At 33.9% G+C, this 26,781-nt stretch overlaps 1 protein-coding gene across 2 annotated transcripts in view; it reads right to left on the reverse strand.

Moving 5' to 3' along the window:
* Window positions 1-26,781, reverse strand: part of LOC118194739 (transmembrane protein 115) — a 40,373-nt gene that overhangs the window by 5,543 nt on the left and 8,049 nt on the right. Inside the window, exons 2-3 of one of the 2 annotated variants that reach the window (XM_085808763.1) lie at window positions 5,621-5,672; window positions 2,697-2,870 (exon numbers count right to left, since the gene is read on the reverse strand). In XM_085808763.1, the coding sequence (XP_085664889.1) occupies window positions 2,697-2,870; window positions 5,621-5,672 (226 nt within the window). The remainder of the gene's footprint in view (window positions 1-2,696; window positions 2,871-5,620; window positions 5,673-26,781) is intronic. The other variant, XM_085808762.1, reaches the window with a different exon arrangement.

A 26,781-nucleotide genomic window follows, 5' to 3' on the forward strand; every position in this document is an offset into this window, starting at 1 on the left:
TTTTTGTGTTATTATATTTTTAAAAATTATTATTGTTCCGTATGTGTTTCAAAATCTCTTTTAAATTACAGACATAAATATGAAAGACTAAGTGCAACGTTGTAACAAATTTCATTTCTGTCCATCGTCTCTTGATTTTTTTCTGAATCCATTTGAAATTAACATAATTCAAAGTGAGTTTTCCATTTCCAATATAATTATGACCCAAAAAGCATCTGGAGGTTTAAAATTAATAGAGATGCAAGAGGATCAAGCTCTACAATTAAAATACAAATCAATGCTGATTACTGAATTTTGGAATTTTGTACCAGAATCAAAATATCCTGAATTAAAAAAGACTGCTTGTCGAATTATTTCAATATTCGGAACAACGTACTTATGTGAATCAATTTATTCCATTTAAAATTCGTGAAATCCAAACACTGATTAGTATTAATTTAACCAGCATCTCAAAGAAATACTGAGAACTGCTGTCACAAATTATTCACCAAATTTTAAAGAATTATCAAGAGAAGTAAAATAAATGTGTTTAATTTTTAATATTTTAATTCAATACACGTATTTTGCACTTTTATTTATATGTTTTCAATAAATATAATTTCTGTAAAAAAATATTTTAATACTTTTTTGCATACCTTTTAAATACGTATTTAATTGCGGCTCGCGAAAAATTTCAAATTATGAAAAATGGCTCAGACTATCAAGGAGCCTGGCCACCCCTGTTCTAGTGGCTCAGTGGTCTTGCCCTGAAACCACAAAGCAAATGCCATAAATATACAAAGATTGTTTATATATATATATACAGTTTTTAATTATCACTATATTTTTATTGTTTATGATAGAAATGATGATGTGCAATAAATAACTTCTGAAAGTTCTTGAATAGTCTTTCCATTATTCAAGAAATTTGACATGGATTTTAAAAATGCTTCTTTGTATTTGCATTTCAGAGTATAAGCTATTACGATATTCATAGGCTGAATGATGGACATACAGTTTGGAGAAAAGAATGTGGATACATTACTTTTCAATAAAAGTGAAGTATGAGCTAAGCAGTTATCTACAATTAGGATAATTTTTTGTGTCATCAGGTAAACCAACCGAATTTAACTGTTGCCAAGCATTGGGTATGAAATGATTTTCAAACCAATCATTCATTAACGCTTGTGTCATCCATGCTCTTTTATTTGTACGATATATAACAGGGAAAATCTTTACTCCTTTAAATGCTCAAGGTGGTGTATTTTTTCCAATTACAAAAAAATTACACTCTTGCAGCATTTATACATGCTAAATTTGCTAGTCTTGCTTTGGAATCCTTGACACCAGTTGGAGCCTTTTCTGTAGGTATGCCAAGGTATTTCGCGGAAGACCAGTTTCATCAATGCTGTAAATTTTTTTATATAACTTTTAATTATTAGTGAGTTCAATAAATTCATCTGCAAATACTAGTTCAGCAGCTTTAGTATCAGCTATCATGAGATTAAAGACAAAAGACAAGTTGTTTCGCTAAATTCCATCTTGCTTCTAATGTGCACTGAGACAATTAAGCCTGAATTGTATTATTTTAGTAATTTAATATACTCACGTGTATTTCTTGCACATGTTTAAGGCTTATCCGAGTTCTGAGTAAATAAATTCCACATATACTTATCGAAGGCATACATTACCGCCTGATGCAGTCTCTGCGGGTCCTAAATTCTGCTAACAAAGCACCTCCCTACGTTCTAAATTTTTACCGCCCCTAATTTTGGGTCACAGTGCTTTCCCTAAATTCTAAAAACTTTTGTCAGCCCTTAATTTTGTTGCTCGGAGCTTCTCTAAATTAAAAAAAAAAAATTGTCTTTTCTAAATTCCATCACCTGTGCGACCACACAAGCTCTGGCGCCAGTTCTGTGTTTACGTGAATAACAAATCAGTTATTTTTAATTCAAATAGCACTAAATGTAATCTTTTGGCCCGTAAGTGTCATTAACAAAATCTAATTTTAGCACATGGAAAGAAATTTTTGTTAAATGTTTTTTCGTCAACATTTCTTAGCGCATTTAACTTAAATCTGTAATCACTGCAAAGAGCAATGGCAACAGAAAAGTTTACCGTACTCTTTGTTATTCAATTAATAATATTATAAAAATGTTTAGGCATCGCTGCACGAGTCATTACACAAGTTGCTGATGAAAGCCACATATAATAAATAATAATTCACCAGGATGGGCATCAGGGGATATAAAATATTAGTTGGTATAAAATTAACAATGTTTCTATATAGAATGTTTTGGTTTGAGGTGTATGCTGAGCAAATATGCAGCTACAGAGTCAAATTATTCATCACATAAATTTATGCTAAAATGATTGTTTCTTCAATAATGAGGCATTTCATTTAGTGGTGAAGCAAAATTAAGAATTGGGACTCTCCATTTTTTTTTTAATGGGTAGGGGAATCAAATGTGCACGTGTAAAGCATATCCTCCCCCCCCCTCCAAAAAAAAGAGGTTGGTGGTAGTGCTAGTTTTGAGGTCCAGATTTTAGATCATTCCAAATATTGAGCATCTGGATCTCGGACTTTGTACTATACAGGCAAAATGTAAGTAAATTTCTCTTTCTAGCTTAACTATACACTAGCCTTGATGTGTATCAGAACTAATAGATAATGAAAGTGAAGTAAAAAAAAAAAAAAAAGAAAAAAGAAAACTTACCTCCTCCTTTCAGCATCGTGAGGCTCTGTTCCAGGAATGGTGAGAGTAACTGATGATGAAGAAGCTACATTGTACTTTCGATGAGGTTTCTTACATATTTTAATGTACACTAAACATTCAAACACTGCATTCCCAATGACTATCAATGGAGCTTGCATCACATTTGGAAAGAAACTGAAAGAAAATATGCAATATGTAACATTCTTTATTTTATTTATGGACAATTTCTTATTATTATTGTTTTACCAACTGCTTTTAAGAACTATTAATGTGTTGCCTAAAAAAGAAAGTTTCATTTAAAGATCCCTATTATCAGGAAAAGTTTATAGAAGAGCAGTTTTTTTAAATATTTAACACTTCATGTTTTATGTCATAAGTGCAGACTTTATTCAGCATTACACTGAACATAAAACCCAAATCTGTACATTAGTAAGCAGCAACATACTAGATAGCCACAGTTTTAAAATGTACAAACAGTTCATCAGAAATAGTTATACGGAATATCACTTGCAATATATATGCATATATCACTTGCTATATACATACATATTGCAAGTTATATTCCTTTAAGAAAATAGCTAAATTTGCTTATTTTCAATCGAAACCCATACACTGTTTTAAAAATTATCTAGGATGACTAAAATATGGTGAAACATAAAAATCCAAATTTTGCTTGTATCTGCAAAATGTTATGACTAATAATGCAAGCACCTACAACAATACAGCCTTTAAGTTACTCTATGATAATCTGCTACCTTCACTGCACTATTCAAGTTTTTTCCAGATGCTGCTTGCATTTATTAGTGGGAAGGCATTGCTATTCTAAATGAGACTTCCTCTCCCTGGTATTTCTGGCAATGCACTGTAATATTTTGTTATTTAACAAATAACTACATTTATGATTGAAGTGGCAATGCATATTTGTATGATATAAGCATTGCTTATCAGCGTAAGAAATTGTTTAAAATGATAATTCTGAACGGTTTACCAGCTAGTAGATGTATGAAAAATTTTTAACTAAAAGATTGAATTCAAATTACCTATCTACATAAACTAAAAATAAAATTTATGTTTTACTAAGAAGATCACCTGTTATTTTGTTAAATACTGCAAAATACCTTACAGTCTTATAAAATTGGAGGTTCCACTGAGATACTGGAAATTAGGAGTGCAATTATCAATTTCAATGGTGCTGGTCTCCTAATCCCAGAAAGTTGCTGAAATTTTTAGAACAAGTTTGCTAATACCAATTGCCGATTTGTTTATTTCAAGGTGAAATGGATGTCAGAAGTCTGCCATTTTAAAGCTAGATATTTTGAAGCGGATCATTAAACAGTTATCTTCTGTGTTTCTATAACTTGCATCCAAGCAAAGAATTGTCAGAACAGGATATTGCTGATCTCCGAAGATAAGATTAACTTTTGGTTTCATAAAAAAGTGTTTATTGAATTTAAATATTTCATTCCAGAATTATATTTAAACAGTGTAATTTTTGTGTAAAATAATTGATACTAAAAATTTTAGGCATAAATCATAATTTATATTTGTGGTAAAAAGTATTTTAAATTATTAATTGGAGATTTACTGTTATTCGTATTGAAATTTTAGGTTGATAATTGATATGTGTAAGCCATCTCAGAATTTATAAGAAAAAAGAACTCCTAATGTATGTTTGAATTTGTTGCCAAGCAAGCGTGTAGAAAATAAATAGTGACGTCAAACTGATGTAATGGGATTTTATTGTATTGCCAAACTGGCAAAAGTCTTTTCTTAGTTCTCACCATCTAGGTGTGTGGTAGATATCAACGTCATCTCGACGTATTACAGCTAAATTGTATTGCCATAACGGCAAAAATTGTTTCTGTTATCGCCAACCAGGTGTGAAGATAGATAGTAAAATCGTCAAACTGACATGGGTATCTGGAGGGGGAGAAGTTGTAATATTTTGTTATTTAACAAATAACTATATTTATTATTGAAATGGCAATGTCATATTTGTATGATGTAACTGTTGCTCAGCAACGTAAGAAATTGTTTAAAATGATAATTCTGAAAGTTTTACCAGCTAGTAGATGTATGAAAAATTTTTAACTAAAAGATTGTATTTAAATTATTTATCTCCATAAACTAAAAATAAAATTTATGTTTTACTAAGAAGATCACCTGTTATTTTGTTAAATACTGAAAAATACGTTACAACAGAAGAATGCTAATTTCAAAATTATGAAAATTCCAATTTCAGTTAATTCTTAGAAATACTCTTAGCATTTCAGAAGCATCTGACACAGGTCTGCCTTTTTAAGGAAAAAAAACTTATTACAAACCTGCATTAAAAAATAAAGTTGCATTGCATGCCAGTAGGTCATTCTGCTCAGAATTCATTTAAAACAAAAGCAAAACTAGTAAAAGCTCCTATAGCATGAGATCTTCATATTATAAAATACATGAAAGCTGAAAAATTTTTCCAAACTACGAAATTCTATTTGCTAACGAACACTCTTCTAGCAACAATCTCACCAAAATGACCAGTTTTTCTCAGAATGGGAACAAGCATGAATATTGATAACAATAATATTCTCAAAGAATCCACTCCCTAATCATCTACTGATATGTATTAAGGCAGCTTTAAAAATGTTTAGTTTCATTAATTCTTTTGCATACAAATAAAGCGCTTTGTATTGTAAATACAGTGTTTTGTGCAATGAAAATACAATAAATATATTACAACCAGTGGCGTAGCAAGCGTAACTGGCGCCCGGGGCAAAATAACTTTTTGGCGCCTCCCCACAAAAAAAAACTTTCAGTAATATAATGTATAGAATATATTCGTAATAAGAAAATAATGCAAATAATAATAAAATGCTGAATCTGCCATAAAATACTCAAAAATATATAAAGATTAGTCACTACCTAACTGCACTAACCTTGGATTCGGAAATGCATGTGTGTCGGCGGAAAAATCTGACCTACGATGATCTAGAATTAGTTAAAAAGGTGTTATTTATTTTACATATTTATATAAGTGTTTTTAAAAAGTACAGTTTTTAAACAATTAAAAGTTTAATATACATTATAGATAAACAGATATGTGGCAACTTACCTACTACAACTCAACTCTGCCAGTCTGATAACCCATAGCAACCAAAAACAAAAATAATATTTGTTCCATTCAATTGTTATAATTGTTTAACGATCTGTCTCAAAAAATTGTACTACCATAATTGGCGACACGTATTTATTACGAATGCCAACCTTCAATGTTGCACAAGTATGGAGTTTATATGTCTAAATTCTGAGCAGCAGTAAGTTATCCAGTGTGATGAGATGCAAGTAAGACATTCACCTGTCATTTCAAGCTTTTTGCCGCATTCCGGTGAGTCAACATATTTCTGTCATAATTTCAGCGGATATATGTATCGTCTGCTGCATTTGAGCCTCCAATTTCTCTGATTTCGAGTACCAAGAAACTGTGTCACTATATACATATTCATTATTTTTCTATACATATTATTATTGTGCATATTTGATTGAGCTAAAGTGGTTGACAACGATGCTGCTTCGCAATTGGCGAGAGTGGCAGTTAAGCCACCGCCTTTTTCTCGCCGAGACCCATCGTTATGGTTCATTCAATTGGATGCGCATTTGAGTCACATTACTGCCGACGAAACTCAATTTTATACAGTGATCGCTGCGTTAGAATCAGAGGTACTGCAATCAGCTCATGAAATAATTTTGAATCCATCGACGACGGACAATTACAAATCTTTAAAAAAAAATTAATTTCTGTTTATGAAGAATCCGAGACAGTTAAAATATAGCAGCTGTTGCATGATTTACGGTTGGGTGATATGAGGCCTTCTCACTTGCTGTCTAAAATGTCAGATTTAGTCGCCGGTAACCTAACGGATAACATTCTTAAAACATTATGGATGAATAGACTCCCATCTAACATGCAAACTATTTTAGCGGCCAGTAGCGAGCCACTTAAAAATCTTCCCGAAATCGCTGATAAAATTCACGAGATGGCCATACCAGCGCAAATACACGCAGTGCAGGCTCCTGGTCCAGGTATTGTAGTGTTACAAGCTTATATTGATGATCTGTCCAAACAGGTTGCTCAATTAGTAGTCATCCAAGCTGAACCTTTTCAGCGCAACAGCTCCGCATCACGTGGTCGAAATACACGCTGTAGCCAACTGAGGAAACGTTATCAAAGCCCTCCTCCTCCAAGTCATAATAGTCATAATACAGGGAAGACCCAATCCTCCTAGTCCCATGACCATATGATTATGAAAGGTCGACCCCCTCAAGACCAAAAAAGGAAAGAAGAGAGAAAAAGAAGCTAATTATCTAAAAATAATTGGAGGTTAATTAACGAACTAAAAATAAGGAAGAGACATACAAACAACGTAGCACAACACCAACATTCAAAATCCAAAAACAATGAAAAACTCCACGAGCAAACAGAGTGGCTTAAACTCTCAAGAAATATTCATTCACATGAATTTTCGGAACAGGCACAGGCGGTCCACAGCCATCGAGGAATTCCCAATTTAAATAACCTGCAGAAGGTCAAACCGAATTCCCTACAGTATTACTTTAATAGCATATTATTTGTAAAATCATAATTCTATTTAAACTATTAATTTATTTTAAAAATTTACTTTAATAGTCCTACTACTATCTGAATTCAAATGTATTAATTATCCTTAATAATCATAGAAAAGAAGCTCCAGGACTGCCAATAACCGAAACTGGAAAAATTTAAGATTGCCATGTATCATATTAAAACCCTAGTAATTACTCCATTAAGAACAGAATATAAGAAAAAATTTTAAAACTTTAAAATTTCAGAACATTTTAAAATCAAAAACTACAATTAAAAAATATAAAAATTCCATAAAATTTAAAATTTAAAAATCAAAATCCTAAAACTCAAAACCACTAATTTCGATAATTTAAATCTGGTAATCCATCAGGATTCTCAGCATTTGCAAAGCCATATCTATGTAACAATCAACTGCATCTCTTCGAAATACCGCATGTACAAAACATCCACAATGCATTAAATAAAATACTACACAGAAAAATTAAAAAATTTTAGTAGTAAACCTATAAATACTCATAACTGAAAATATAATACATATAATCAAAAGATAAATATACACAATACTAAACAAATATTCCAAATTCAATATTAGAATTGATCAAATCCATTGCACATTTAGAATATGTTTTTACGATTTTCAAGTTCCATGACTTATCTCCCAAACATTTCTTTCTCAAATTTTCCAATAAGGAACAATGATTCAAGAAGTGATCTGCGTTACCAACTTGATGGCAATGACCACACAAGTCTGAATTTTGTAAATTAAATCTCGAGAGGTACGCGGGAAATCTTCCATGCCCAGTTAAAAACTGGTTTAAATCAATATTACTAATTGGTCGCATACCATTTTGAATTTTAATATACTTCAAAAGACCCACGCACCTCTCTGATTCATTCCATCTAGTAGTATTCCAAATATCATTATAAAAATTTTCATGTTTCTAACTGCATAACTTCTCAAACCAGAAATTTCTATTTATATTCACAATCATCATTAGTGTTCGCCTCTTTAGCCAGCACGTCGGCCCTTTCATTTCCAACAAAGCCGACATGCGCTTTTATCCAGTGTAAATGAATGCACATATCCTGCATCAAAAATTTCAATAGACATTTAATATCAAATATTAATAAATTAGTAGGACAGGCCGAGGTCAAGGATTGAAGCAAAGACATACAATCAGTATATATATGAATAGAATTAACACAAGTCAAAATTTCCTTAACCCACTGAAGGGCTTTAAGTAAAGCACAGCATTCCGATTGAAATACAGAATTATAATTATTAAGCTTATATTTTTTATTTTCAATTTCAGTTCCATAATGATAAATCACAAATGCTGCACCCAATTTATCATCTTGCCTGGACCCGTCAGCATAAATATCCAATTCTCCGACTATTGGGAGTTTACAATCAAATTCAAAAACACATAAACCAGAAGGATGTACCAAAATATTATTAATTCTTTCAAACATATGCCTTGTAATCAAAATATCTTTATACAATTTAAAATCAAGTCTACCAGTTCTAAACAAAAATTTTTCAAAATATAATTTATATAAAATTGAAAGAGGCGGCGTGCCGGCTAGAACGCAGAGCACCTCAGTTGAGACAGTACGGAAACATCTTGTAATCATTAAGCACCAGCTCCTCTGTATGGCATCGAGTTTGTTCCTCAACCTGACCAATCCCCGGCACTGGATCCCCAGGCACCAATTCCATAGAAAACTCTAGGGATAATTACATTATTCAAAATATCTTTAAGAATGCATGATTTGTTACAAAGTGTCTCACTAGAAAAAGGATCTCCTGTAAAACATTAACATATCATCTGAGAGCCGATGAATTGTTTTAAAATGATCTGAGAAGGTCAACTTGCAATCAATCTTGACTCCCAAATATTTAATAACATCAACAAACTTTATTCTTTTTCCTTGATATCTAAATTGTGGAGCTCTCACTTTGATCCCAGCCCGCGGGAAAATGATTGCAAAAGTTTTTCTAAGTTGAATTCAAGACCCTCGCCGATTCTCCAGTTTTCCAGTTTTAACATAACATTCTCAAATGATTTCTCGAGTTTTTCCAATGATGCACCATACATCAGAACAGCAAGATCATCTGCATATGCAATAAAGTTAACATCACTGGGATATTCCAAAATAAGAAATTTGTTTAATATGATATTCCAGAGCAGGGGAGCACTGAAGGAGCCCTGCGGACAACCAATGAAAATCTCTATAGTTAATTAATTATTAAAATAGTTCTATCTCTGCAGTCTCATCCTTAAAAGCATTAAACAAGATTTTGCGATTGTTAAAATAACTCTTATAACATTGAATCAAATTCCTTGGCAATTTAAGGTTAATCATGGTTTGTAAAATAGAGTTCCAGCACACTGAATCGAATGCAGACGAAACATCCAAGGACAGCAGCACTACGTGATGCGAACTCTTATTGCTTTTAATAAAGTCAATAGTATCATATAATGCATCATATGTAGAACAGCCAGTTGTGAAACCATACTGTCGCCGACTGAGTATCATTCTACTATTCAAGTAAAACTTCAATCTCTCAACCAAGATTCTTTCATACACTTTTCCAAAAACACTCAAAAGTACAATTGGTCTATATCTGTCATTCTGCTTTGGAATTAAAACAACTCGACCGATTTTCCAATTTCTTGGAAACACACAAAATTTAAAACAGTAATTAAAAAGCAATATAAAAATATCCAGATATGTAAAAATTAGAATCTGAACATATATAGGATTAAAACAGTCCGGGCCCGGAGCGCTTCGATGCCTTATTTGTTCAACTGCACTTCTGATCTCTGCCTCTGTAATTACAGCGTCATCCAATGGCAATCAGAAAGTCTATCCTCATCTAATGAAATATCCTAAGGTGCTCCCAATTTGAGTGATTGCGAAAGCTTCTGTCTATTGAGTTCAATCAAACTGTCAGCGTGCTGAGGATTATACAGAGCAACAGCACGTCTCACTTTTTCAGAGGCAATTCGATAAAAACCATCATAATAATAAAGATTATTAAGAAAAAATTTCTTCTTAGTTTCAAATTTTTTCTTCCAAATTAGACGTTTATAAGTTGCCAATTTTTTTTTATATGCAATTTTCCTTTCATTACGTATATATTGTCCGTTAAATTCAAAATTTGCGAACTTTTCCTCAAAGCACGTATCCGGCGTCGCATACAAGTAAGTTGTGGAGTCCACCACGAAATCTGCCTACTTCCCTTTTGTTTTGTTCGTAACTTCTTTTTAACATAGATAGACAGATCCTCAAAAATTTTTCAATTGTATCAGAGTCCTCACACTTCAATAAACTAATTTAAATTTATGCATTATCGGAGCAATTTTATAACAATACCTTGTAATCCGGTGGACATCTCTTGTTAAAACAATCTTAGGAGCACAATGAATATTTTCATCATAATTCAACTGCAAATAACGATGATCACTAAGACTCTCATCCATCAGAACTTGCAGAGCTCCAGAATTGATAGACAAACCTGTGAGGTCATAACAAGATCAGTCTATACCTCACCGATGGTAGATTTGAAAGTTGCAGGAAAAATCAAATCATTTAGTAAAATTATATTATTAGAGACGATAAAGTCAAATACCAATCGCCTTCTTGCATCAATATCTCCTGCGCCCCAGCTTGGATGTTTAGAGTTAAAATCACCGGTAACAATGAATTTATTATAATTTTTCATGACTGGATATTTGTTTTTACCACCACAAATTTCGAAACAAGGCAAACAAATGCCGCCCACCGTGTCGTTATAACGACCAGGGAAACGAGAAGGGCCGTTGCTTGAAGTTGTGAACGACAGCGGCTGGAATTTTGCACGCCTTTTTCTCATCGAAAAGAATTCGGGCTTAAGTTTCTTGTCGTTCTTGTTTTTTGATGTTTCTGTCGTTCCACCACATTTTCACGAACAAAAGCGCCTTACCAAGTTACAACTTTATGTAGCAAATGGATCTCCTATTCAAACTTTTGGTGAACGCCTGATATCTGTTGATTTAGGATTGCACCACAACTTCCAATGGCCATTCACTATTGCTACTGTTTCAAGTTCTATTATTGGCGCAGAATTTTTTCAAAAATTTTCTTTGCTTGCCGATCTTAAAAATCGCCGTTTGATAGATTCCACAACCAACTTAACTTATCCGGGAGTAATTCGCAATAGTCAAGATTTGAGCATTAAACTGATTTCGGGTAACTCCCCCATGGCATCAACTTCTCAGAGAATTCCCTACAAACACGCGCCCAGTTATGGGTATTTCCGAACCCAAGCAGATGTATTACATTATATTGAAACTACCGGACCTCCGATTGCCGCTAAACGAAGACGCTTAACTCTGGACAAGCTTAAAGCCGCCAAAGAGGAACTTCAATACATGATGGAACAGGGAATTTGCCGTCCTTCAAAAAGTTCTAGGGTCAGTCCGCTCCATCTAGTTCGGAAACGAAATGGTAACTGGCGCCCGTGTGGCAATTATCGCCGGTTAAATGCAGCTACAGTTCCTGATCGTTACCCAATCCCTCACATTCAAGGCTGTTTGCAAGTTTTCGAGTGAAAAGCTATTTTTACAGCCATTAATCTTGAGCAGGTGTATCACAAAGTGCCCGTTAAGCCAGCTGATATTCCAAAAACTGCGGTTATTACGCCTTTTGGACTATTTGAGTTTCCGGTCATGACTTCGGCTTATGCAATGCTGCTCAAACATTCCAACGCTTCATGAAGCAGGTGCTAAATGGCCTCGACTTTTGTGTACCTTATTTTGATGACGTCTTAATCGCCTCCTCTTCAGAGCAAGAACACCTTTCACGTTTGAGAACAGTTTTTGAACGTTTTCAAAGGTACGGTGTCAGTCTTAATCCTTCCAAATGCGTTTTTGGCCAGTCAAGAGTATCCTTTCTTGGTCATGAAATTTCCTCTGATGAGATTCGACCCCTTCCAGATAGAGTCACCGCTATCCGCGATATGCTCGAACCATCTACAGTGAAGGACTTACGACTTAAGAAGATTTCTTGCTATGCTCAATTTTTATCGACGTTTCTTACCTCATGCAGCAACCATACAAGCACCTCTAAATTCCTTTTTGGTTGGAATCAAGAAAAACGATAAACGTGTTATAACCTGGACCGCAGAATCTCGCGAAGCGTTAAAAAAATGCAAAAATGATTTAATTTCGGCAACAAATTTGCAGTATCCTTCCGCATCTAAACCATTATCACTCTATGTTTATAAGGAGAGGGACTCCCGCTTTCCTAGCATGCTTTCGTGGTGTAGTGGTTCTACACGCTGGGCCGGTACTCCAGAGGTCCGCGGTTTGATTCCCGGCGAAGGCGATTGCTATTTTTTCAATCTCTCTTGCTTCCAAATAACCTAATGTCTCTACAGTGGCGCCCAAAATAAAAGGGGTGTTGAATGAGGATTCTCCACACCCAGGATTTGGCGATTGCGGCCCCTAAAAACCCCAGTCGCCCTTTAAAATGGGGAGTTTATAAGGTGTTTCTCCCGCTTTCCTAGCGTGCCTTCATGGTGTAATGGTTCTGCACGCTGGGCCAGTACTCCAGAGGTCCGCGTTTCGATTCCCGGCGAAGGCGTTGCATATTTTTCATCTCTTCTGCTTCCAAAAAATAACCTAATATCTCTACACGTTGACGCATCAACGACAGGTATAGGAGCACTTTTAAAACAAAAAGGTCAAGAATTATGGAAACCACTTTCATATTTTTCTAAAAACCTCTCACTAGCACAAACCAGATACAGCACTTACGATCGCGAATTATTAGGAATTTATGAAGCTGTCAAATATTATCGGCATATGCTATAGGGACACGTTTTCATGATCTTCACAGATCACAAATCCTTAATCTATACTTTTCAGCAGCGTTCGGATAAAGCTTCTCCTCGTCAAATGAGACACCTAGACTTCATAGGGCAATTTTCAACAGATATCCGTTATATTGCGGGTTCGCAGAATATTGTAGCAGACATCTTGTCTCGTATTGAAGAACTAGCCGTTCCTTCGCCAATAAACTTCGCTGCCCTTGCGGATGAACAACACCGGGATTCAGAACTACAAACCCTCTTGAAAAGCAAATCTTCCACCAATCTCAACTTGCAGCCTATGCAGCTGTCACCTGGAAAATCACTTTATTGTGATGCTCAGGATTCAAGATTTCGACCTTATGTTCCCTCAGTGTTTCGCCATGCCATTTTTAGTCAGTTACATCGTCTGTCACATCCTGGCATCAAGGTTTCAAGGAAACTGATATAGCAACGTTTCGATGGAATAGCATGCAAAAGGACATAGCCAACTGGACACCATCATGCTTGGAGTGCCAAAGATCTCAAATTGTCAGACACACCACCAGCCAACTTAAAAATTTTAATTTGTCCTCATCTCGCTTCAATCACGTGCACCTCGACTTGGTCGGGCTCTTATATTTATTAATAATAATATAATACATGAATAAAATTAATTATTATGTATACATTTTTCTTACCTTGAAAATTTAGAAGCAAATTTATCATTTACTTCATCAAAGTAGATCCTTTCAAATTTTTCTCTTTCCACACTTAAAAATGCTAGATGACTTAGGGGATCTTGTCCCACCGTTGATTGTAAATATGTGAAAATTTATTTTAATTTGCTGAACGAACGTTCATAGTAAGTAGTATTTAAAGTGCGACTCTTAGGTTTGGAAAAACATATTCTCTATAGATCTGCAGTGGAGTTTTAGGTTCTGTTTCTTTTCTACTACGGAGTAACGTCATGCAGTCACATTCACTGCTCAAAACAATTAGGGTGTATTGTGGGTTCGGTATGAAATAACCATATAATCGATAACATTTTTGAACAAAAGAAAATAGAAGAGATTATAAAGGAAAATTATAACGTTTACAAAGTTGGGAATATGCAAATTTAGTCTGTGACGTCGAAAACTATGCGTTTTAGATAAGGAGTAAGGAACGACCTGCAATATTCCTTTTTGTAATAGAAGATTAAAAACAATTCACATGCGTTGAATGCTTCGTAGCAGTGAATATACGACGTCTCAGCAAGATGACTTAGTTGAATCAGTAGCCAGGAAGGCCATCAGACGTTTACAGGAGAGTCAAACGCAATCCATTGTAGCGGAAGCGTTACGAATCTCAAAAAATGTCATTTCCAGATTATGGAATCGGAATTTGGAAACTGGATATATTTGAGAAATTCGGGACAAGATCGTGTTATCGTTTTAAAATAAAAAGCGAGAGATATACTTGCATTTCGTTTAAATATATATCTCTACTTTGGAGAAATAAAGTGGTCAGAAAGAACGTTTTGGTTGATGTACTGCAAGCATTTTATTACACAAATCAAGAAAATAAATAATTAATTATATTACAATAGTTATTAATTTTAAATATATTTTCCAGAAATCGATCAAAATAAAAACTGAAATTTTCCGGAAAATCTTGTTTGGAGACCATTTGGCGCCCCTGTACGAGCGGCGCCCGGGGCATCATGCACCCCCTTGCCCCCCTCTCGCTACGCCACTGATTACAACTAGCGACAATGGATGTAGAAAGTAAAATACTCTACTGCCCATTAAATTAACTGTTTGACTGCTATGTGGCGTAAAAGCGCTGCATTCATTTGTCTCGACAACCGCGGCGTAGTTCATTATTTTCAAATGCACTCGTGTTACAAAGTACGCGTATAGTCAGACTACGTACGTTCTGTTGGTAGTGGAGATTAAAGCAAAGCATATTTTGCTTTCCTTAAATAAAGCTAAATAAAACTAATCTAAATCAAATTCATGCTTTATTCCATAAATTAAAATAAAAGAACTAACACTGTAGCCTTTACATTTAAAATCATTTGATTGAAAGCAAACTAGCATTATGCTAACTCATAATAACACAAGAGAACAAGACATACGCCGATATCGGCGTACATATATATAATACTTGACCAACCCGCCGATCTTGACGTCATCGGCCAATCAGCGGCAACCATGTTAGCTTACCGCCGATTGACCTCCGATCAAAATTTGCATTTGGAAAACTAAAGCCAACAAACGACCCTCTTTTCCTCATGCAAAGACAAAAACAAAACTTACACAGAAGTTCATAGTTCAATTCTATTATACGAAAACACTTATTGTCTTTAAACACTGAAAACATCTAAACAAAACTTTCTTGAATTAACAGCAGTCGCTGCTTTTGTAAATAAGTCGGCAGTATTTAATTTACTGGTGATAAATTCAAGGTCAAACACTCCATCATTTACTAGTCTTCTAACAAAGTGATATTTTACGTCTATGTGCTTAGTTCGGCGATTAATCAATGGCATACTTGTTATTGCAAAATAATTTACATTCTCTTGAATTTTTGTTTAACAGTTTTCCAGATTACTGGTACTTCATCTAAATATAATATAAATCCTCATATGGATACGCAGTCATCTCCATTACTTGCATAATCAGCATCTGAATAACAATATAAATTTACATGTTTAATCTTCGATAAGTTTAACTTATATAATTTAGTACTATTGAGATAACCAAGCAATTTCAACAATGCTTCCCAATGCCTAATTCCACGATTCTCCTGAAATTGTGATAAGATATTCACTGCATATGTAATAACAGGCCTTGTCCTGTTAGCTACAAAAATTAAACATCCCAACAGATTTCTAAAGAGTAATGTATGCATTTCCGCATTTGTAGATGAACAATCTAATTTTGTAAGAATAGTGCCTTTAGATATGGGAAGTGAAGTTATTGGTATCTGGATATGTTTAAATTTTTCAAAAATTTCTTTGATATATTTTTGCTGATGTATAAAAACCCCATTCTCATTCTCTAAGAATTCAATTCCACATAACCTTTTAGCTTTGCCAATACTTTAAGATAAAAAAAACTTACTCAGCTGTGAAATTACTTTATCTATACTATATTGATCTTTACTAAAAATCACAATATCATCTACATATAACAAGAGAATTACATTTGAACTCTTATAAACGCAATTACACCATTGTACTTTCTTAAAATGTAGATTTTCTAAAGTACTTTCAAATTCACAAAACCATTCACGGCCACTTTGATGTAGACCGTAAATGGCCATGTGTAATAAACACACTTTATTTTCCTCTTCGATAAATCCCTCTGGTTGGGTCATATATATTTTCTCATTTAGATTTGCATATAAATATGCGTTCTTTACATCTAACTGACAATTAGTCCATTCATATAAACATACCAGGATAGTGAAAAATAATCTTATGATTTAAAAATTTACTACAGGACTGTAAACGTCATCAAAATCTTCACATCTTTTCTGCCTGAATCCTTGTGCTACTACACGTGCTTTGTATCTAACCACTTGATTCTTTTCATTTCTTTTTAGCGTATAGACCCATTTGTTTCCTATCATAGTTTTATTTTCTGGCTTTTTGTCTAATACCCAACCTTTCTTTTCTTCATTGTGTCAATTTCTTCTTTCATTGCCTTATCCCATTCTTCGGCATTTACTGATTTTCGTGCTTCTTTAAAATTTTGTGGGATAACAATTTCTACGGAATTTGCCTCTTCAGACACAGAGCTAGTCTCCTGTTCTACAAAATTAACTTTCCCCGAGTATTCGTTTTTTCCACTAAAATCGAACTTATCTTTTTCAAATTTAATATTTCTTGCCTCACAATACTTTTCAATATCATTATAGGATCTAAAACGGGTGTCTGTTCCCTCTACATAATAATATATGTCTGTACGTGTTCCATTTGGCCTTTTAACTGCTTTTCTTTGCCAGTTTAAGCCTGATACTTCTTTCGGAGTAGATTTGTCATCTGACAACTTTATTTCTTCTCTAGAAATTTCCTGTTCTTCATCTGATTCTGCTAATAGCTCAGATTCCTCTAGTCTTTTAAATTTAGGTTTTGATTTCTGTTCCAGGATGCCATTTGCTGCATACAGTTTTTCATCGAACTTCACATTACAGGTTTCTATTAATCTGCGTTCTTCTGGCAGCCATATCCTATAACCCCTAGTTTCCTTCGCATATCCTACCATGATTCCTTCTTTGCACCTCATTTGTAATTTATTTCTAATCTGTTTTGGCACGCCAACATAGGCTTTACAACCAAATATTTTAAAATAAACAACACTGGGTTTTCTATTTAGGAACATTTCATAAGGGGTTCGGTTGCTTTTATGACATACTCTGTTTCACGTATGTATGAAACAGCCAAGAGCTTCTGCCCACCATTCTTTCCCATTTTACCATCACTAAGCATAGCTTTAACTGCGTCTAATGCCGTTCGGTTAAAACGTTCACACATACCGTTCTCTTCTGGGGTGTACGCGTTTGTGCGTTCGACATTAATTCCATTTTCGGCTAAGTACCCTTCGAACTGCCTGTTACAGAATTCCCCACTGTTATCGGTTTGTATACTTATTAATTTTCTATTCGTCAGTCTTTCCATTTGCCTATGATAATTCTTAAAGTTGTAGAACGATTCATTTTTATTTTTCATAACAATACACTGTTACTAATCTACTATAGTCATCCACAATAGCAAGGAAATATTTACTCCCACCCTTAGATGGAACTGGTAGTGGGCCACAAATGTCTAAATACACCAACTGCAATGGTTTATCCGATCTCTTCGGAACAGTTTAAAAGTTATTCTACTAGATTTAGCAATAATACACGGTTCACACCTCTCCATTGGTTTTCCAATTTCTGGTAACCCTTTCATGCTTTGATTCTTACTAGTTTTCTTAATATAATCAAAATTTACGCGGCTAAATCTCCGATGCCATAGCATTGCATCGTCTACTTTATTTAACCTTCCAATTTCCATAGCGTAACCATCCTCTTTTTTATCTCTTGCATATCTAAATGGTTTTACGTGATAAAGTCCGTCATATCATTTAGCGTAGCATAATCTATCCCAATTATTAAAGTATATCCACATGCTCCCTTTTGAAAACACAAAATGAGCACCTGCCTTTTCTAACCTTGCTCCCGATAACAAATTTCTTCTTAGATTTGGATTATATAACACATTATCTAACTCAATCCAATTTATTGAATTGCCAACTTTTACTGCAAATTTGACGGTACCTTTTCCTAGTACTTTACTTTCACAATTTCCTACAGCTAAAGACATACGTATATCATTTACTTCTTCGAAATTTGTCATTAAATTTCTATTATTACAGAAATGAGTTGTAGCTGCAGTATCTACGACCCAATTAAATTTATCTGCGTTACCTCCTTTATCTGCAGTTGTTACATAATTTTCTACTAACATTTATCTGCGTTACCTCCTTTATCTGCAGTTGTTACATAATTTTCTACTAACATTAATTCTTTATCTTTAAACTGACCATTTTTATCGTCTATTTTAAACTTCTGGTTTTTACTTACGTTTTCTTTACATTGAGCGATTAAGTGCCCAAATTTATGACATCTGAAACAAGGTCCTATTCTCATATTCCCCATTTTTTTCTTAGATTTAGTTTTATTTTCAACTCTATCTTTCCCTGCATTTGAACTAATAGTATTAAACACGCTTACCTTGCTGTGTTCTAAATCGGCATTTACTTGGCGAAGTCGGCTTTCTTCCCTTACCAGTTCTTCAGCAATTCTTTCCAGCATAAAATCTTCGTCCTTCCACCTATAGATCAACTGTACAATGGCCGGAGTATTCCTGGGATAATCTCCCTATTGCCTGGAATCCTTTAAAAAGATCTGCCAAGTTGTGACCACCTTCAGCCAACTTCTTTGCAGTCATTCTTATCCTCGCGATGAATAATCCTATTTCTTCATTTAGTGTATATCTAATACTAAACAATTCATCCAGTAACTGAATTATCCTTGCTCTTGTTTTGGGTTCGAACTGCTTCTGTAGAACTTCCCATGCTTCTTTACCGCTTGAACATTCTTGTATCAGCGGCCTGAACTCAGTTTTAATTCCATAATACTATAATGTAGTGAAGGCTCTGTTCTCTCTCAGTGTGAACTCCTGCTTTTCACACCTTGTTGCACTTTTATTAAATTCTTCTTCTTTGTCCTCTATGAAGCTCCAACAATTTCTATCCAGTAACAGCATTTTCATATCGACTTTCCATCGATCCCAGTTGTCATGGTTTAACAGCTCAAAACCTTCAGGTAGTAATGACATCTTCAATTAAGTGTGAGCACAACGACTTGAACAAACTTCTAAGACAGGTCAGCTTCTTTTCGTGGATAACGGCCCTCTTCACCTACATTCCTTCAATGCTGAGTTGAACTCGATGACTGATTAGCTGTTGGCGCTGGGCCCATAACCCTGTTGGTAGTGGAGATAAAAGCAAAGCATACTTTGCTTCCCTTAAATAAAGCTAAATAAAACTAATCTAAATAAAATTCATGCTTTATTCCGTAAATTAAAATAAAAGAGCTAACACTGTAGCCTTTACATTTAAAATCATTTGATTGAAAGCAAACTAGCATTATGCTAACTCATAATAACACAAGAGAACAAGACATTCGCCGATACCGGCGTACACATATATAATACTCGGCCAGGCCAACCCGCCGATCTTGTCGTCATCGGCCAATCAGCGGCAACCACGTTAGCTTACCGCCGATTGACCTCCGATCAAAATTTGTATGTGGAAAACTAAAGCCAACACGTTCACACCCATGGAGCAACAAAGACACACTAAAACTCGCAGCGCAAGCGGTTTTCGAAACAAATGAACGCAGCGATTTTGCACCGCGTAGCAGTCAAACAGTTAAGGATAATGCCAGTTTTGGCAAATAAAGGTTCAGAAGCAAAACAAATGTGAATTTTTCATATTGCCCATTTATTAAACGAAAGATAAAAAACAAAAAAGATAGTGTGTATACAGTCAAAAGTCGTTAATTCGGACACCCATAATCTGGAATGATCTATAATCCAGACCTCAAAGCTACAAACTTTCTGCACATGCGTGAACGCATGCGCGCAATACTTTTGCGCATGCGCATATGCATGTGCGCATGCGCGTAATATGTTTACACATGCGCATAATATGTTTACACATGCGCATAATATGTTTACACACGCGCATAATATGTTTATGCATGCGCGTTTAACATGTAATGGACAGGGACAGGGAAAAGTGGACGGAGCACCAGAACTTCGTCAGTGACTTTTACAGGTGTTGCTCCGCCGCACTACTGTACCCCGCTGGGCTTTTAGTTGGCCCGCATCGGATGCTAGCCTACCAAGACATTTACATAGTAATTTTACATTAATATTAGACGAATTGGATCCGGCTTACTATTTTTTGCAGACTGTTAGAGCAATTTTATAAAAGTAAGCTTGAACTTTCGATTATGTCAAATAGAATTTCCGATATACATTTACTAATATGTAAAGGTTCTACAAAGCTAAAGTATGTTTCGATGTCCATCAAACAAAAAGTTGAATTGCTGCAAAAAATGGATAAAGGCATATCCTTTGTTTCTGTAACCATTCTGAAATCTGTTTATCAATTTCACGCTGCACTGCCGGGGAGAGGGGGAAGTCGCGGCATGCAATGAACTGGAAGTTGATCTGTCAGCACTATCCTTATCTTCAGGGCAGATGTTTTTATTTTATTCAGCTTATAATTCCTTACTAAATGTAGTATCGGTAAAAGTATAATTTAGGGTACCCCTTGGCGAAACTTGGTGATTTTGAGCGGTACATAGGTACCGATTTTGTGCAATTCTTTGACTCGTTATTTTGGCTTGCGAAGCGGCGATTTTTACGCCAAAAATCGCAAAGCCGAAGTAACAATATAAACAATTTCACAAACTCTGTATCCATGTACACATCGACTTTTCATTTAAAAAAAATCCCCGAATTGCACAAAAATGGCATAGCACACTCCTTTGACTTTATCCATGTACACGTCGATCTATTTTCACTTAAAAATTGTGCACTCTTTTAACTTTATCCATGTACACGTCAACCTATTTTTACTTTAAAAAAAATCCCAGAATTGTACAAACTTGCATTGCACACTCCCTTTACTTTATCCATGTACACATCGATATATTTTCACTTACAAAAAGTCAAAGGAGCACCAAATTCTACAATATAGGCAAACAAAAAATACATAATCTCAATAAAATACATTTTAAACCAAACAATAAAATAACATAAAAAAAAAGAAAAACATGTTATACATTTAAGCACTACCAAAAGCAAATATTCACTTACTATGATTTTCGAGTTTGCTTCGTACACCCAGAGCCACGTAAAAATCAAAATATCAATCATACTCAAATGACGTTTTTCAAACCAGGTACTCTTTCTGATCGAACGCTTCACATAGTGACCATCTGAACCTTTCTTCCTACAAACCCATTCAAATCCATCTAAACGGATTTACGTTCGACTAGACGCATAGCCTTCCTACATACAGGACACTTATAATGGCTACTAAGTAAACGTTCATTTACACACCAGTCAATTAAAGCTCTTTTCCCTTTCGCTCCAAATTGCACAGAAACTTCAAATTAATCTTAACTACATTCGGCCATTCTACCGTCTAAGGAATCAAACCAACACACACCACAAAAACGCTTACAAAAGATCCCATGATTCAAAATTTCCCAAAATCATGCACCCGATTACGTCACAATTGGGTTTCCATAACATTCAACTACTCAGGCTACCATAAATGAAACAACTTGGCAATAAAACAAACAACAACTTTGCCATAATACAAGGGGTACCTTAAAGTCTACTCTACTCGTAGTATTTTATCTTGATGCATTTCATCTTTCATATGATTTAAATCAAATTCCTCATCATTATAAATATCACGAGTACACATCAAATAGTTTTCTGGTTGCAATTTCTAATTTCAACTATGCGTAATGTATGCTTTACACATGCGCGCGTTGGAAGAAATGTTTACTAAGTAAACAAATAAATATTAAGCTTTTTTTGTAAATTTTGATACCCTTTAGATCATAATTGCTCTTTATTTCATAAATTACGGTTTCACATTTTTAATTTTATAATTTCTGCATGCAATCTTACCAAATTTAAACTGATGATCTATAATCCGGGGAAGACTCGGATAACCAGCACTTGGCGCAATTTTTTCCGCCATCTTGAATCAGCGAAAATCGCCAAATCCTCGGAAGGATTTTTTTTTTATGCCAAGAGGGAAATGACGTCAAAAGACGCTTTACAAAATTTCCTTCTTGAGCCCGATATAGGGAAGAAACCCGTGCTAGGCGAAAATCACCTGAGGCTATATACAGTAACGCATTTGCGTTAAAAAAATAGAACTAATTTAGTTATTGATGTAGTTAAGTTAATCTACATACTTTTTTCACCTTAGTATTTTAGATTATTATATATATAACTCCAACATTATTACCGTTTATACTTCTCTTTTTAATTCTGACCATTAATTTCTACAATTATTCACAATAATAGTTAAATATGTTTGAAAATATGGTCTTCATATAAATGCAGTAAAGATCATGCAAATGGAAATTTATCACGCAAGTAACGTTAAAAATTTTAAAAGATCAAATATACATGAATTTACTATTTTTTAAAAAATACAAATTTCATTTCACACATTACATTTTATGTTAATAAACTAAACCGATCGGTTAATCTTTGGATTATAACTTGGCGATTTTTTGGCAACCAACCCTGCTACAGCAACCTGCTAGTTTTTGATTGGACGTCATTTTGTTTTCAGGAAGTAAAGGCTTTCTTTTTTTTTTTTTTTTTTTAGCTGTACATTTTTTTCCAACAATCTGCTAGCCGAATTAAGCTTATGCTAGAACTTTTATGGAACAAAAGTGCTTAATGATGACGAATATTAGGTGTGAAATTGGGAGAAAATGCAGAATCGCAAACTGCTTGCCACGTTTTTAAGAATTCCACATACACGGTATCCATGTACACGTCGACCTATTTTCACTTAAAAAAAATCCCAGAATTGCACAAAAATGGCATTGCGCACACTCGACTTGTACACTGCTAAAGTCTTAGCTAGTAACCTTTATCGCCTTACCAAAATTTTGCCAAACTACCTGTTACCATATTCCAAAGATTAGCCAACCGGTCTTTATAGATTTATTTTTACTCTTTATTTTAAAATAACCTTATGTCAGCATTTTATATAGAATAAATATTTTATATAAAATTATTGGAACTACTCTGATATGCGCCCTCAAGTCGCCAAATTTCTCCGCTGCCATATTACTATCTAAATTTTTTGTCTACATTTTGAACTTTTAGCCTAAAATGTCTACAAAAACTACGTTTTGAACACACAATTTAGCTAAAAATCCGAAACAAAAACAAAAAATTTAGATAGCAAAAACGTAAAGTTTCTAACCAAAAATATTTGACAAGAATCCATGTACACAGCGACATGTTTTAACTTAAAAAAACATCTACGATTTGCACAATGTAGGCAACGAACGAATCTACAAAGTACGCACACCTCGCTTTAATAAATTAACATAACAACAATAAATTTCAAAGAATACCATGTACACAGCATCCTGTTTAAACTTAAAAAAAATTCTACGAATTGCACAATTTAGGCAAGGAAGGAATCTACGATCTACGCACTCCTCGCTTTAATAAAATAACATAACAACAATAAATTTCAAATAATACCCTGTACACAGAGTTCTGTTTCAACTTTAAAAAACATCTACGAATTGTACAGTCTAGACACTAAACAACAAAATAAACTAAAATAAATTTCAAACAATTTAAAAAAACAACAATAACGACAGTAATTCATACAGTCAAAAGTCGTTAATCCGGACTCGTCAGGACTTCGGCGATTCCGGATTATAGATCATCAGTTTAAATCGCGTAAGATGGCATGCAGAAATTCTAAAATTAAAAATATGAAACCGTAATTTATGAAATAAAGAACAATTATGATCTAAAGGGTATCAAAATTTACAAAAAAAAAAAGCTTAATATTTATTTGTTTACTTTATTAAACATTTCTTTCAATGTAAGTTGTTTAAGTTACTTTGTTTTATGTGATAATACTTTCTCTTTAATTCTATAAACAGACATAATTTTTTGTTCAGTTACAAAGTTCCGCTGTTCAAGTCCCGTTAATTGCTGTGCCGAGAATACCGACTAACTTGTCAATCGAAATTTTTTCGTTTTCACTAACCTCTCTGTCACATTCTTCATGTCTTTATCCATTTTTTGCAGCAATTCCACTTTTTGTTTGATGGGCATCGAAACATACTTCGGTGCCCATCAAACAAAACAATCCTTTGGGAGCTACAGGATCTAAAATTCTATTTGACATAATCGAAAGTTCAAGTTTACTTTTATAGTATTGCTCTTACAGTCTGCAAAAAATAATAAGCCGGATCCAATTCGAAAATTAAGGAACAACGCAATCATCAACATTAACTGATTTAGATAATTAGATAATTTTAACTTATTAACTTATACCGTCCGTTATACATAAAACGCGCACGCAAAAACGTATTCTGCGCTTGCACACACGCAAATGCGCAGTCGTAAGAAGTTTTATGCGCACGTGTCAACGCGGCGCATGCGCAGAAAGTTTTTAGCTTTGAGGTCCGGATTATAGATCATTCCGAATTATGGGTGTCCGGATTAACGACTTTTGACTGTACTAAAGAACCAATGAACATAACATTCTACAAAATAAGAACAAGGATAAAATAAAATGCACTTACCATGAATTAATGCATTTTTGAATAGCAGAAATATAAATTTCATACCGTCTTTAACATGCTGCCACGTAATCACTATCGTATTTACATGACAGCCAGACACACTATCCAGAAAATTTATACTATGGTTCACAAATAAATAAAATCACAAATCCCTACTTCTATCATGCACTGCCATTAAAAATAATCTCCCAGACCCTCTTTCCACACTTCCAAATACTCACTACCCCTCAACAGGATAGCCACAATCATATTTCCTTTTGCCGAACTTCAATTCAACAACTACCATTTTATCTTTCCCTCCCATCTTCTCAGACACAGAGGCGAACCAACGAGCTCCAGCGAAAGATTTTTCAACGTCAACAGGGTTGCCATAGAACACGCAATCGCGCCAAAAACCAGCGCAGAACACATATCGTCACATTTGGTGAAATTAGGGCGTATATTAGAGTTGTACCAAATTATCATTCAGATTACATTACAAATAAAATAAATTAGATAAATCAGTTAAATATTAAATTAAATGTATTATTTTTAAAATTAAAGTTATGTTAGATTTAAGCTAAAAATATATATGAAACTAAAACACTGGTAACGTACAGGAATAAAGGTTTAGTAGTAGACAGAAGAAAATGCAGAAATAAATATTAATAACTTCTTAAATTGAAGAAATTACAAATGTTCCTAAGTTACAGAAATAAAAATTTTAATATAAATAAAAAATGTAATTCAAATATGCAAATATCAATACATTGAAATAGATAAAAATTTAATTGAAAGAATACTTGCTTTGGCAGGTGATTCCTTTTGAAGTGTTACACACAGAGCACAGAACCAAAATAATGTAGGTTCAGAGGTCAAAGTTCATGGGGTTTTGCTCCTACGTCATTTCGCGAAAAATTTATTTCCAGTTAATAATCGATATTTTGTAGAAAAATTTGTTTGATCAAAATTACTAACATAAACAGTAAAAATGTATATAAATGTACTATATATTTTTATTTGCTAACATAATTTTGCATTAATAAGTAACAGATATTTTTTCGATAATAAAAGTTTTTGCAAAAATTAAATTTGATAGATGATTGTGCAATAAAAGTGTTTCTTTTTTTAATATGTGTCTTTAATGTTGTTTATAAATCAACTGAATGAAAAGGTAGGTATCTGAATTTTATAACTAAATCGGCAATAAATTGGATTCCACAAAGCAAATAGTACAGTGCAACTTAACCGTAACCGTTCATTGAAATAACCTAGCAGGTGCAAAATAAGACATCTCTCTTTACAAAAAAAAAAAAAAAAAAAAAAAAAAAAAAAAATCCTGTTTTTTTTTTTTTTTTTAACAGGTTTTCAAAAACCAGCTTCTTTTGAATTTATTAAGCAGGGAGGCAGAATTTTTTCCCCTTCGTCTTAAAATACGAAAATAGTTTTCATGTAGGTAAACAAAGAAATGTAGTCCTGAATTGCATAACTGCAGGAAAACAAGATTTCTAACAATACATTTCGCGAATATATTTCAGGAATATATTTCGGTTATGTATTTGTTGCAGATATGGTGATGCAAAAATTTCAATATTTATATTCATTGCCATTAAAAACTAACATGAGTAACAACACAGCAGAAAAATCTGTGAAGATAAATCTTATTCAAAGATTTGATGATATAAATTTAAGTAACTTTTATTTGTTTATCTGTGAAAGAATTTTGCTCACGT

Source organism: Stegodyphus dumicola, chromosome X2, assembly GCF_044657685.1.
Source record: "Stegodyphus dumicola isolate Sdum_Otavi_A_Nest chromosome X2, ASM4465768v1".
Lineage (NCBI taxonomy): Eukaryota > Metazoa > Arthropoda > Arachnida > Araneae > Eresidae > Stegodyphus > Stegodyphus dumicola.